Genomic DNA, 14,433 nt, shown 5'->3' on the forward strand with positions numbered 1-14,433 from the left:
CATTTGGATGAATGGTGTCTTCGTTTCCAGTTGGCTTGAGCAACGGGACTTTTCGGCTCGTGTTTTGGAGGGCAGAAGGCCTGCTTCCCCCGAGGCGGTGGCATGCCGGCGGTGGGCGGCTCTGGGTGTCGCGCGGCTTTCCTGTCGCCCGGGGAGTCCTCTCCTTCTCTCCCGGTTCCCCTGGCTTCTGCCTCCTGCGTGTGGCATTTTTTTTCTATGTCTGAATTTCTTCTTCTTATGAAGGACACCAGGAATCCGGCTCAAGGCCCCCTCGTTCGGTTTGGGCAAATGAGGTGGGACCCGACCGTGCCTTTTGTGGGGGGCGGGATTCAACCCCCAAGAAACGGCAAGTACAGAATCAGCACTGCAGACCTGACCCCCACATTTGAGCTGAGCTTGGCATTTGTGGGGTTTTCTTTGACACCTCCATCCCCCTGGAGGGGGGTATAGGGCTCCTGCCCCGGCAGGTGGGGCCGTGACCGCTGCCGCCCCAGAGGGTGAGGGAGGCCTAGGTGTCCGAGGAGGGCCGCAGGAAGCCACACCCTGCCCGCCGGGAGGCTCCGGGAGGCCCCTGGTCCAGCCACCCCAGTGAAAAAGCCTTGAGGTCAAGGGTTGGCAAACTTTTCTCTCTAAAGGGCTGGATAATAAATATGTTACACTTTGTGGGCCATACAATCCCTGACACAACTATTGAGCTCTACCTTCCTGGCCGAGGGCGGCTGTTAATAAGACCTGCTAGAAGGACTGTTCCAGCGAACCTCGTTGACGAGGGTGGGGACAGGCCCTGGCGCCCTGGGGCTGCTTTGCGTTGGCGCCCCAGCAGGCACCGAGGAGCAGAGCCGGACGCTCCCCACTGGGCCCTGTCCAAACCTGGCCCCCAGAATCCACGAGTCTACTAAAATGCCATTAAAGCCACGCTGTTTAACAGCTGTGCGCGCTGCATGAGGTCAGTCTACTATGAAGCTATGAAGGTGAGAAGAGCAAAGTCTTGGAGGAGAGTTAGCCGGGGGGGGGCATCTGAAGGGAGAGCCTTCCCCGCAGAGGGAACCGCCGGCGGAAAGCCCCGAGGATGTGAGCCAGCGCCAGAGAGCTGGAGGGCCACGGCGAGAGCCCGGACACCTCCACCGGGCCAGCCATCCGGCCCGCGTCTTGGTGGAACGCCCTGGACAGGGGCATCTCGCGGCAGAGTCACGCTCCCGAATCGGGGGAGACTGCCTCGAGGCTGTTCCCGGCCATCCAGTTTCGGTAAAGCCAGACTCGCCTTGCCCCTCTGCCCCCAAGGATGCGCCTCGGCTGTGCGCTGTCACGCGGCTTGCTGGAGTGCAGGGTCGGCTGCGCGGCGGCGGAGGGCCCCGCGGTCACGCCGCCTGTCCACCACGGCCCTCTGCTTGGGTTGCATCCCGGGGTGCAAGGAAGAGCCCCTCGCTGGCGCCGCCTCTGCTCTCCAAGTAATAATCCGTCTAACCCACGGGGGCGCCTCCGCCGGCGCAGATGGGGGAGGCCAGGGCGTGAGGCCAGGGAGGGAGGGCACCGGGCCGCACTTGGGCCCCCTGGGGTTCCCGGAGTTTCCGGCGGAGGAGCCGCGACCTGACAGCTGCCGCCAGAGGCTCACACTGAAACGCATCGACTCTGAAAAGGTTTCCCTAAGAAATCTTGTAGAAAAACGTCAGTCTCCGCCGTGGGTAGTGAAGGCGGCTGCGTTTCCTGTGGGCCCCTCGGCCTCTCCCCTCCCGCCGGCGCGTTTCCCCGCTGCCCCTCCCTGCAGGGCCCGCGTCTCCCCCAGTCGCCGCGACCCCGGCTCCCAACTTCTGGGTCCGAGCAGCCAGGCCGGGGGGCGCTGCCGCGGGGCCCTAGACGCCGGGGGCACCAGCGGGTCCGGGGGCGCTGCCTCGGGCGCCCCCCGCGCCTCTCCACCCTCTCCGCTCCCCCGCCGCCTCCCAGCCCCCTCCCCTTTCGCCCACCTGGCTCAGTCTCGGCGGGAACCCGGGCCGCCCCTTCCATCCCGCCCCTCCCCGCGCTCCTGCCGCCGGCCCGGCCCGCCCCCCGCCCGCCCCTCCCCTGGGTGGCCCGAGCCCGGCCCGGCCCGCCCCGCGGCTCTCCCTCCGGCGCCTGCCGCTGGGGCCGCCAGCGCTGCTCGCCCGGCGACGGGGCAGGTTCGGGCCGTCGGTGTGTCGGTGCGGCCCCGGGATGGGGCGGGCCCCGCTGCCGCTGCTGCGGCGCCTCTTCCTCCTGGCGGTCTGCAGAGGCGGTGAGTGCGGCCGGGCCGGGGGGCTCGCGGCCGGGACTCCGGGGAAAGCGCCGGTGCCGGGGGCCGGGGGCCGGGGGCCGGGACTGAGGGGCTCGCGGCCGGGACTCCGGGGAAAGCGCCAGGGCCGGGGGCGCAGCAGTCTGACCCCCTGCTCCGGCCGCTGCGCCCCGAGGCTCCGGGCCGCGTGGGCACCCAGGGCCCCTTCCTGCAGAGAAGGGCTCGAGCCCCGCGGGGCGGGGACGGCAGGGGGCGGGAGCCGGGGCAGGGTCGCCGTCTCCCCGGGGACCCTGCGTACCAACCACCCTGCGAGGCCGGGACCCGGGAGAAGGGCGCGCGCCTTTCCCGCTTTGGCTCAGCGGCACCTGAGGGGCTCGTCTTGTTGCGCCGCGGGTCCAGCGCGCGCGTGATTGGAGACGGCGCGGGGGCCCCACCGCTGCCCGCGCCCTCGGGGGAAAGCGGGTGAGGAGTCTGCGGCTCCAGGGCCGGGGCGCTTCTCTAGGAAGCTGGGAGAGCACTTAGCAGGCTTCAGCAAAGAGAAAAAGGAACAAACAGAAGTAGTGCTAACTCGACACATCCCAGTTTTCCTTAGCTAGAGTGTTTCTGTTTCCTTGGCTTTGGGGTTTTGCTTCCTGACCACGAGTCTGGTCGACTGTGTAGCTATAACTTTCACCTATTACAGTCAAAGTTGTTTTCTTTAAGAAGACCCAGAAAGGTCAATTTACAGTTAAGCAATTTACTTAAAAAATTTTCCCTTTGAGATTTTCCCTTGTAAACTTAGTTCAAGGGAAACTGCAAAAAATGTAAGCAATGCACCCTCCTTTTGCACAGTAATTACAGGAGCAATTTATAAATTGGGGCAACATAGCAATTTGAAACAAAGATCTTGAGCCAAAACCAAGCAAAGAACTGAAGCCACTCTGTTCTCCACCTCCTCCGCCTCAGAAGCCTCGAAAATTCCGCAGCATTTTGCCAGACCCATAATCTGCTTCAAATCTGTTATATTTTGCTACTAGAGAGGGATGGCAATAGTTCTGGTGGTAGAGAATGTGGTGAAAATTATGGGAAAAGTAATGGAAAATTAGTTTTTTCTGGAAAATACGATATAAAGAAATTGAGTATTTTAATTTTTCTCAAGTTTTTAAAAGCTGCGATAAAAAAAACTTTTGTAGCTGCCAATCAGCTTTAGTCAGATAATCATAAAAGGTCTGTTACAATCCACCCAGCGAGAGGAATGAAGTTTCTACAATTTTTCTTTTTCCTTTTGCTTTTGATTTTGAAATTTACCAGTGAAAAGACAGACAGTTTTACATCTTGCCTTGAGAAAAGCTTTAAAAATGAGACTTTCTGTTAGAATTAGAGCAGAAGGAAGAATGCTGTAGGAAGAAATTAAAGATGGCAATTAGGCTCCTTGTCTAGATTTTTTTTATTGTGGGAACATATACATAACACAAAATTTGCCGTTTTAGCCCAGTGGAATCAGTTATTTGTCCTTTTGTGCCTGGCTTATTTCACTTAGCTTAATGTTTTTAGGTTCATCCATGTTGTCGCGTTATCAGAACCTCATTCCTTTTTTGTGGCTGAATAGTACTCCATCGTGGGTATATACCACGTTTTGTTTATCCCTCCATCTGTTGATGGACACCTGGGTTCCTTCCACTTTTTGGCTCTTGTGAATAATGCTACTAAGGACATCAGTGTGCACATACCTGTGTGAGTCCCTGCTTTCAATTCTTTGGGGGTATATATCTAAGAGTAAAATTGCCATATAATGTAATAATTCTGTGTTCAGCGTTTTGAGCAACTGCCAAACTTTTCCCCAGTGGCCACATCATTTTACATTCCCACCACCAATGCATGAGAGTTGCAATTTATCCACATTCTCCCCAACACTTGTTATTTTCTTTCTTTCTTTCTTTAAATAGTAGCCATCCTAGTTGGTGTGAAGTGTATCTCCTTGTGGTTTTGATTTGAATTTGCATAGTGGCTCATGACTTTTCATGTGCTTATCAGCCATTTGTTTATCTTCTTTGGAGAAATGTTTATTCAAGTCCTTTGCCCAGTTTTTAACCAGGTTGTTTGTTTTGTTGTTGAGTTGTAAGCGTTCTTTATATATTCTGGATATTAAGTCCATGTCAGATACATGATTTCCAAATATTTTCTCCCATTGTTGTCTTTTCACTTTCTTGATGATATCCTTTGTGCACAAAAGGTTTTAATTTTGATACAGTCCATTTTATCTATCTTTTTGGTGTCATCTCTAAGAATCCATTACGTGACACAAAGTCCTGAAGATTTCCTTCTCTGTTTTCTTCTTAGAGTTTTCTGGATTAGTGCTTGTATTTAGGCCCCTGACCCATTTTGATTTAGTTTTGTGTTGGTGTGAGGGGTCTTCGTCTAGTTTTAAGAATTTCATCTTTCTCGTGGTGGGTTTGGGTGGTTTGCCGAGAGACGGAGGAGAGAGGTGGAAACTGTGTGAGTGTGTGTAGACTGCCCGGGAGAGGGATGGGTAAATAATTAAAATTTTTGCCTGACTTTAACCCAAAGGTCCCTTCCCCTCCTGGGAAGAGGAAGGAAGAGGAATTGCTGACTCAGCGTTTCAGCCCTGCCCTGCCCTTCCGCTCTGTCCCTGCAGGGGGAGCCAGTGAGAAGCAGGACAGGGCCGCGGAGGGCCCTGGGGGCCCGGGAAAGGGGGTGGACAGGGATGGAGGGAATAATGCTGACTGCAACACAGTTATTTTTTTAAATTGTCCATGATTATAGTTTTAATTCTTATTTCTAGAAATAATTTCACGATGCTCCTTGGAGAAGCTCAGGGAGGTAGTGGCGAGAGCTGGCAGTGGAGTTCGGATCTTGCGACGCCCTGGAATTGGGCAGTGCTGATGGGGGAGAATCCGAGCCCGGATCTGGTTGAAATGGGTTCCCCCGCAAACACGTCCGACGTGTGGAGCAGCCGCTTCCTGGAGTAGCCAGAGAGGGGTTTAGGTCTGGCAGTGGGTGTCCTGCTCGCCGTCTCCGTGGTTCCCTGCCCACTCAGGCTTGCAGGGCGCCGCAGGGCCCCCCACCCCAGTCACTCCCAGCGACTCCCCTTGTCCACGCTGCTCCAAGCCCCGGCTCTTCCCGGCCCTGGACAGCCTCACCCGCTGGGAGCTTCTCCCCAGGCTCTGCACCCTGGCTCCTTCCTGCCCTTTGGGTTCAGCTCAGAGGTTCTCCTCAAGACTTAACCTCCCTGCCCCAGCCAGAGCGGCACCCCCCCAACCCCCCCCATCTCCGCTCCCCATCAAATTTCATCTCCCGCTAGCACTGGGCACTGTCAAAGCCCGGCTCCTGGTCTCCTTACCCCTCATCGCCCGGCCCCCCTGGAAAAGGACCTCTTGAGGCAGAGGTGCAGCCGGTTCCGGGGCTCAGTGAAATCTGTGGGTGCACAGAGGAGCCACCGTGTCCCCCTCGCCCTGTCCCTGGTTCCCCAGAGGCAGACCCGCTGGACTCCCATCCCTCGTGCTCAGCCGGTGACAGAAAGTGGCCCTTACCTACCGGAGGCCGAGTGGTTTCATTGAGAGAAGTTAGGAAATGCGAAGAAGGTCGATTTTTGGACCGTGTTGGCCCTTCTCCTCTTAACTGTTGCAGCAGGTGGGGGTGGGAGTCAGAGCTGGTTTTCACATAAAAACGCCGTTTTGCAGCTGCTGGCCCAGGGCGGGGGCCTCGGTGCCCACCTCAGCCTGTGGCCCTGGGTGAGGCAATGGCCCCTGGTGCAGCTCCCCAGAGGGTGAGGACTGCAAAACCCGAGACAGGGCTCCTGTCTGGGCTTTGGGGACCGGAATGAAAGCGTCTCCTGAGCTTCAGGGGCTGGGGGGTGCAGTGCACAGCCTGGCCTCAGGCCTGCCCGGGCCTCTGGGGAGCTGGGGGGCCGGGAGGTTAAGGCTCAGACCCCCAGTCTCCCCTCTGTCTAGTGGGCCCTTCACTGTCCTTCGAGCTAATGGTGCAGGGCAAGTGCCAAGAACAGGGCAGCTCTTGTGATTGGGGCCTCCTCCTGGTCTTCCAAACTCAGATTTGGGGGTAATTGTTGTTCCTAGACAAACGGTGTGGGCGAGGGTTTCTTCAAGGTCTGTCCGTCCTCATGTCCGTCCCCTGCGCAGCCGCTGCCTGGGGTTTGTTCCCTGGTAGCTCCTGCAGCAAAACCTGCCCTCAACCGGGCGTTCCTGCGGGGCAAGGCCGCGCTGCCCACCAAGCATCCCTCGGACATGGTCCCTTCCCATCACAGACCGCTCAGGAGGGCGTGAAGACGAAGCCCCGTGCAACTTTTCCCACATAACTTCTCCAAAGTTGCTGTGTTGTTTGTTTTGTTCTGTTTTTTGGGGGCTGTGAACATCCAGATTATTCCTTTCCTTTTTACCAGCTATAACTATGTTTTCCAGGTGAAGTGTGCTGGGTGCCGTGGATGAACAGGTAGTCTTTGTTTCTTTGGTTAAGTTCGGGGTGTGTGTGCCTGGTGGTGCTGCAGGTGGAAAGGTGGGAGCTCCAGGTGCACACCTGGCTCCCAGGCACCCCCCCGGCCCGTGGCAGGTGCCCACCCCGGGTCCCCAGAGCCCCGGGAGGCCTGATCCCTCGGCCTCTGCACTCCGGGCATTCGCAAGCCTGTTCCCCTCACCCCCTTCCCTGCTCCAGCCCTCGTGCCTCCAGGCAAAATGCCGAAAATGCCCCGGGCAGGGGCCTTCCTGGAGGGCAGGGCTCCGAGGGTACGAGGGTACGTGCCCCCAGGCCTTCTCGCTCCCAGGCCCTCGTCTGCCTCGCCTGAAACGCGGCTGTTGACATAGAAGGGAGATTCGTAATTACGGCCGGGGCCAGGGTTCCCCGTCTTGTGAGGCCCCCACCCGGCTGCCCTGGGGCTCACGCCCCCCTCTCTAGTGGGCCTGGCCCTCACGGGAAGCTGGGCCTGGGGGAGGCCCCTGGGGGCCCCTGGGCTGCCGAGTCCGGGTCACCTGCCAGGCGCCGGAGGAGGTGATTATCCGTGAACACCGCATCAAGACACCCACGCGCGGTTCACGCTTCCTTTCATCCTCCTTGCACGTTCCTTCCCTTGTCACCGCCTCCTCCGCTTCATGGTGAGGTGAGTGTCGTGAGCCTCGGAGGTGGGGGAGAGAGGGGAGAAGGGACAGACGCTGACCTTCTGTGTGGACCAAGGTCACATCTGGGCAGCTTTACACCACGGCCAAGCAGGTTTCAGAGCCTTAAGCTGGAGGAAAACCATTCGGTTCATCATCTCAGCGCGCCGAGGGCTGTGGCACTGCATTTAGGCCTGCACATTTCTCCCGCTCTCAGTCGTGAGGGGCCTTTGGGTGCTGGCCGGTGGCTGGGCTGGGCCTGGTCACCCGGGGGCTGGGCCTCTGCTCCGGCCCTTGCAGGAGGGTGGCCGCCCCCGGGACCGAGGTTCGGGCACCTACTCCCCGACAGCCCCCTGCTTTGTGCGATCTGTGTTCAACCTTTGGGGCCCCGGGTGCGTGCTGGAAAAGTAAACATCTCAGGAATCACCTGGCGTGGTTTTGCCTTTCCTGAGATGGACAAAGGAAAGCCTTGTTTATTTTGAGGGACTGTGTGGCTGTCTTAAGCCTCAGGGCTTTCTTGTTAAAGCTGCAGACAGATCAGCCTCCTGTAGCTGTGGAATGATCTTTCTCACGAGCAAGAACAGGCTGTCTCTCCAGACAAGTGGGCACTGCGTGGCCACTAGCAGCCACCGAACTGCGCATGTTGTTAAGTTTTACATAAATAGTGTGCTTCCCCCTTTGTCTTGGTTTTCCACTCTACCTTACATTTGTTAGATTCATCTGGGTTGGAAAGTATAGCCCTAGTTCATTCACCTTAGGGCAAATACGTGAAAACACTATCATTTATTTATCCACTCTCCTCTCTACGGGGCTTTTAGGTTTTCTCAATTTTTCTACCACAAGCAAATGTTGCCGTGAATGTTCTTCCTTTTAATCTTTTCTTTATAGAGGTTTGATGGACATATGATAAAATGCACAGATTTACGTGTAAAGTTTGATGAGTTTTGACATTGGTGAGTTTGGCTATTGCATTGGAGACCCCTTTTGTTCAGCCTCGGAGCAGGCCGTGGTGGGAAGCTTAGGGTCTGGGGTTGCTGGGAGGTGGTGTGGTGGAGAGAAGCCCCTTCACTCCTTCCCAGCCAGGCGGACCCGGGCAAGTCCTGCACACCCGCGAGCCTCGGGCATCCCACCCGAGAACTGGGGCGGTGACTGTGCTGGTTTGAAACTTTATGGGCCCCTGAAGAGCCACGATCATTTAACCCACTCTTCTTGGGTGGAAACTTTTGATTATTTCCATGAAGACATGACTGGCCCAACTGTGGGCGAGACCTTTTGATTAGATTATTTCCATGGAGGTGTGGTTCCACCCACTCAGGGTGGGTCTTGTTTGGTTCACTGGAGTCCTTAAGAGAGCTCAAGAGCAGACCCAGATGCTTGCTGATGCTTGGAGATGCTTGGAGATGTGGACAGAAGGACGTTTGGAGATGCTAAGCTAAGAGATGAAGCCCAGAGCTTGCCCTGGAGAAGCTAAGAGAGGGCCCCCAGATGCTTAGAGAGAAAGCCACTGGAATCAGAACTGAAAGCAACACAACCCGGGAGCAAAGGACCAGCAGACGCCAGCCACATGCCTTCCCAGCTGACAGAGGTGGTCCAGACGCCATAGGCCGTTTATCAGCAAAGGTACCCTCGTGTTGATGCCTTAGTTTGGACACTTTTTGGCCTTGGGACTGTAAATTTGTAACCAAATAAACAAGCCAGTCCAGATCTGGAATTTTGCATAATGGCAGCTCCAGCCAACCGGAACAGTGACCCTCCTTCGCTGGCAGAGCAGGTGGTGCTGGCAGGAGGGCGGCAGACGGGTTCATGCGGCTGCCAGCTCCTTGGCCCCTCACCCAGTAGAAAATTTGAGCAGAGTTGGGTCTTCTAAGTTAAACTTTTAATTTTGAGATAGTTGCAGACTCACATGTGGGTGTACGAAAGAACGCAGAGCTCCTGTGTACCTGTTACCTGGTTTCCTCCAGCTGGAAACACCTTGGAGAACTGTAGTGCAGTACCCCAGCCGGGGGGGCCCTGCTGTGGATATGGTCAAAATCCAGAGCTTTCCAGCCCCACACGGTTCCTTGTTTGCCCTTTTGTGGCCACGCCCACTTCCTCCTGCCCCCCGTTAACCCCTGGCAACCACTCATCTATTTTCACTTCTGTAATTTGGTCATTTCTAGAGTGTTGTATAAATGGAATCATGCTGTATTCCTTTCCTAATTGCTGTCATAACAAATTGCACCAAGAATGGTTAGAAACAACAGTGCTTGTTCTCATACAGTCCTGTAGGTCAGAGGTGTGTGCAGTGCCAAGGCTGGGTTCCCTCGGGGGGCTCGGGGGCAGCTCCGCGCCCGGCCGGCTCCTGGCGCACGGCCCCTTCCTTCCTCAGTCCTTCTTGCTAACACCACTGTGACCTTCCCTTCTGCCTCTCTGTTCTGCTTTTAAGGACGTTTGTCATTAGAGATCCTTGCCAGCCCTTGGTGGTGTCGCTACTTTTGTTTTAGCCATGCTAATAGGGGTGTAGTGATCGCCCACTGTGGTCCCGATTTGCATGTCCCTGACGGCGAGGGGTGTTAAACGGTTTTTCATGAGCTTTTTTGTCGTCCACATATCCTCTCTGGTGAAATTTCTCTTCATGTCTTTGCCCATTTTCTAGTTGGGTTTTCTTTTGTTAAGTTTGGAGCATTCTTATATTCCAAAAAGTACTCCTTTGTCAGATATATGGTTTGCAAATAATTTCTCCCAGTTCCCTTTTCATCCTTTTAACAACATTTTGCACAGCAAACGTCTTTAATTTTGATGAAGTCCAATTTATCATTTTTTTTATATAAATCATACTTTTGGTATCAAGTCTAAGAACTCTTTGCCTAACCCTAGATCCCAAAGATTTTCTCCTATATTTATTTTCCCAGAAGTTTTAGTTTCACATCTTACTTCAAGTCTGTGCTGGTTTGAAACTGTTATGTACCCCATAAAAAGCCATGTTCTTGTAATCCAGTCTCGTGGGGGCAGACCTGTTGTGGGTGGGGCCTTTTGATTAGGTTGTCTCCGTGGAGATGTGACCCCGCCCATTCAAGGTGGGTCTTAACCCTTGACTGGAGTCCTTTAAGAGAACGCACCGAGAGAGAGAGCGCAGAGAAGCCGAGAGACACATTTTGGAGAGAAGCTAAGACATGTAATCCAGAGTTTGCCCCCAGGAGAAGCAAGGAGGACCCACAGGAGTTGGGACAGAAGCCAAGAGACATTTCGGAGAAAGCCACTGAATCCAGAAGCTGAACCCCGGAGCGAAGGCCCAGCAGACTTGGCCACTTGCCTTCCCGTGTGACAAAGGAGCCCCGGGTGCCGTTGGCCTTTCCTCAGAGACGGCGTCTACTGCTTGGTACCTTAACTGGGACGTTTTCATGGCCTTAGAACTGTAAATGTGTGAATTAATAAGCCCCATTGAAAAAGCCAACCTATTTTTGGTATATTGTATTTCAGCACCTTTAGCAAATCAGAACAAAGTTTGTGATCCATTTTGAGTTAATTTTCAAATGAGGTGTGAGACTTAGGTCACGGTGTTTTGTTTTGTTTGCATGTGGGTATCCATGTGCCCCACACCATTTGTTGAAAAGACTATCTTTCCTACGCTGAGTCGCATTTGTGCCTTTGCCAAAGTCAGTTGGGCGTATTTGTCAGGGTCAATTTCTGGTTCTCTATCCTGTTCCATTGGTCTTTGTGTCTGTCCTTCCACCAGTACTACACAGTTTGAATACTGTAACTGTATAATTCATTTTTCAAAATTGTTTTAGCTATTCTAGTTCCTTTGCCTTTCCACACAAATTTTAGAAGTATATTGTCTATACCCACAAGAAATTTTGTTGGGATTTTGACAAGAATTGTGTTAAATCTTTATATCAGTTTGGGAGAATTAGCATCTTTACTATATTGAATCTTCCAATTTATAAACACAGTATGTCCCTCCATTGATGTAGATCTTCTTTCATTTCTTTCATCAGTATTTTGTAGTTTTTAATTTACAAGTCCTGTGCATGCTTTGTTAGTTATATCTAAGTATTTTGTTATTTTTGAGTGATTGTAAATAATACTGTATATTTAATTACGGTGTCTGTGACCATTGCTTAGTATATAGAAATACAGTTGATTTGGGTATATGTGCTGGTTTGAATATATTATGTCCCTCAAAACACCATTATCTTTGATGCAGTCTTGTGTGGGCAGGAAGTGTTGATTGAGTTGGAGAATTTTTTGATTAGATGTTTCCATGGAGATGTGCCCCACCCAGCTGTAGGTAATAACTCTGATTGGATAATTTCCATGGAAGTGTGGCCCCGCCCATTCAGCTTGGGCCTTGATTAGTTTACTGGAGCCCTATATAAGCTCAGACAGAAGGAGCGAGCTTGCTGCAGCCAAGAGGGACACTCTGAAGAACACCCAGGAGCTGAGAAGAGAGGAGCTGCAGATGACTGACAGTTTGATGACAGCCATTGAAAGTAGACTTTTGCTCTGGAGAAGCAAACAGAGGAAAAACGCTCCAAGAGCAATTGAGAGTGACATTTTTGAGGAACTGCAGCCTAGAGAGGAACATCCTGGGAGAAAGCCATTTTGAACCCAGAATTCTGGAGCAGATGCCAGCCACATGCCTTCCCAGCTAACAGAGGTTTTCCGGATGCCAATGGCCATCCTCCAGTGAAGGTACCCAATTGTTGATGACTTACCTTGGACACTTTATGGCCTTAAGACTAACTGTGTAACCAAATAAACCCCCTTTATAAAAGCCGATCCATTTCTGGTATTTTGCATTCTGGCAGCATTAGCAAACTAGAACATTATATTTATCTTGTATACTATAACCTTGCTGAAATCACTTATTAGACCAATAAGGTTTTATTTTTGTAGATTCCTTGGAATTTTATATGTAGACAATTATGTCATCTACATATAGGGCTATTTTATTTCTTTCTTTCTGATCCTTCCTTCCAGGCACCTTTTGTTTCTTTTTCTTGTGTTATTGCATTGTCTAGAACTTCCAGCACTGAGTAAAAGTGGGGAAAGCAGACATCCTTGCATTGTTCCCATTCTTGCGAGGGAAGCATCAGTCTTTTATCATTAAGTATGATGTTAGCTGCAGGTTTTTTAATAGATGCTTTTTGTCGAGTTGAGGAAGTTCCTTTCTCTTCCTATTTTTCTGAGAGTTTGTTTTTTTATATCAAGAATGGGTGTTGAACCTCTTAGGTTTTAATGTATTGGAATACCTAGAAGTAAATACCTGAAACTACCAAGCTCCAACCCAGTAGGCTGGAGTCCTGAAGATAATTGTATAATTAGATTACAAGGGGTGACAGTGTGATTGTGAAGGCCTTGTGGATCACACTCCCTTTGTCTAGTGTGTGGATGGATGGGTAGAAAAGTGGGGACAAAAACTAAATGACAAATAGGGTCGGATGAGGGGGATAGTTTGGGTGTTCTTTTTTTACTTTTATTTTTTATTCTTATTCTGAGTCTTTCTGATGTAAGGGAAATGTTCAGAAATAGACTGTGGTGATAAATGCATAACTATATGATCATATTGTGAACAGTTGATTGTATACCATGAATGATTGTATGGTATGTGAATATATTTCGATACAACTGAATTTAAAAAAATGGTTGTTGAATTTTGTCAAATGATTGATATAATCATGTGATTTTTCTTCCTTAGCCTGTCATCATGGAATACAGTGATTGATTTTCAAATATTGAATCAGCCTTGTATCTCTGGAATAAATTCACCTGGTCATGATGTATAATTCTTTTTTATATTGCTGAATTCTATTTGCTGATTTTCGTTAAGGGTTTTCTGTAGTTTTCTTTTTCTTTTTTTTTTTTTCTGTACTGTCTTTGTCTGGTTTTGGTATCAGAGCAATACTATCATCATAAAATGTATTGGGATGTTTCCCCTCCTCTTCTATTTTCTGGAAGAGATTGTGTAGAATTGCTATTAATTATTCATTAAACGTTTGGTGCAATTCTCCAATGACCACCTGAGACTGGAGATTTGTTATATGGGTGTTTTAAAACAATGAATTCAGTTTCCTTAATAGATCTAGGGCTATTCAAATTATTTATTTGATATTGGGTGAATTGTGGTAGTTTTTTTTTTTTTTTTTTTTTTTAAGGAATTGGTCCATTTCTTTTACATTGCCAAGTTTATTTGGGTGGAATTGTTTATGGTATTCACGTATTGTCCTTTGGATGTTTGCACAGTCTGTAGTAAGATTCCCTGTTTCCTCACTGATATTAGTGGTTTGTCTTTTTTCCTTTGTCTGTCTTGCTAGAGGTTTGTCAATTTTACTGATCTTCTCAAAGAATCTGCTCATTTCATTGATTTTCTTTACTGTTTTTCTTTTTCATTTTCAACTCTTACATTTCTTATTTTCTTTCTTCTGCTTGTTTTGGGTTCATTTTGCTCTTCTTTTTTTCTAGTTTCTTGAGGTAGGAGCTTAGATTATTGATTTGAGACATTTTCCTCATTTCTAATGTATGCATTTAGTATATAAATTTCTCCCTCAGCACTGCTTTAGCTGTGTCCCAGAAATTTTGATATATTGTATTCTAATTTACATTCAGTTCAGGGTATATTTTTATTTCCTTTGTGACATGCTCTTTAACCCATGGATTATTTTGAAGTGTGCTGTTTAGTTTGCAAGTATTTGGAGATTTTTCTGTTATCTTTCTCTTTTTAATTTCTAGTTATTTCCATCATGATCAGAACACACACACAGTATGTTTCGATTGTTTCAAAATTTTTGAGGTTTGCCTTATGGCTTGGATATGGCTTACCTAAGGTAGATGTCCCATGGTCACTTGTAAAGAATGTGATCCTGTTGGTGTATTCTATAAATGTTGATTAGATCCTATTGGTTGATGGTGTTTTTGAGTTCTGTATCCTTGTGTATTTTCTGTCTAGTTGTTCTAGCAATTGTTGGGAGAGGGCTCTTCAAGTCTCTAACTCTAATTGTTGATTTTTTTTATATCTCCTTTCAGTTCTATCAGTTTTTATTTCACATATTTTGCAGCTCTTTGCTTTGTTGCATACTCATTAGTATTGTTATTCCTTCTTGGTGG

At 50.4% G+C, this 14,433-nt stretch overlaps 1 protein-coding gene across 1 annotated transcript in view; it reads left to right on the top strand.

The window, feature by feature from the left end:
• Positions 1–2,058: 2,058 nt before the first annotated feature.
• The window catches only part of MERTK (MER proto-oncogene, tyrosine kinase), a 91,465-nt gene continuing 79,090 nt past the window's right edge, over positions 2,059–14,433 (top strand). Inside the window, exon 1 of the mRNA XM_037807653.1 lies at positions 2,059–2,248. Coding sequence (XP_037663581.1) covers positions 2,188–2,248 — 61 coding nt within the window. The 5' untranslated portion in view covers positions 2,059–2,187. The remainder of the gene's footprint in view (positions 2,249–14,433) is intronic.

The sequence above is a fragment of the Choloepus didactylus genome, chromosome 17 (genome assembly GCF_015220235.1).
Source record: "Choloepus didactylus isolate mChoDid1 chromosome 17, mChoDid1.pri, whole genome shotgun sequence".
Lineage (NCBI taxonomy): Eukaryota > Metazoa > Chordata > Mammalia > Pilosa > Megalonychidae > Choloepus > Choloepus didactylus.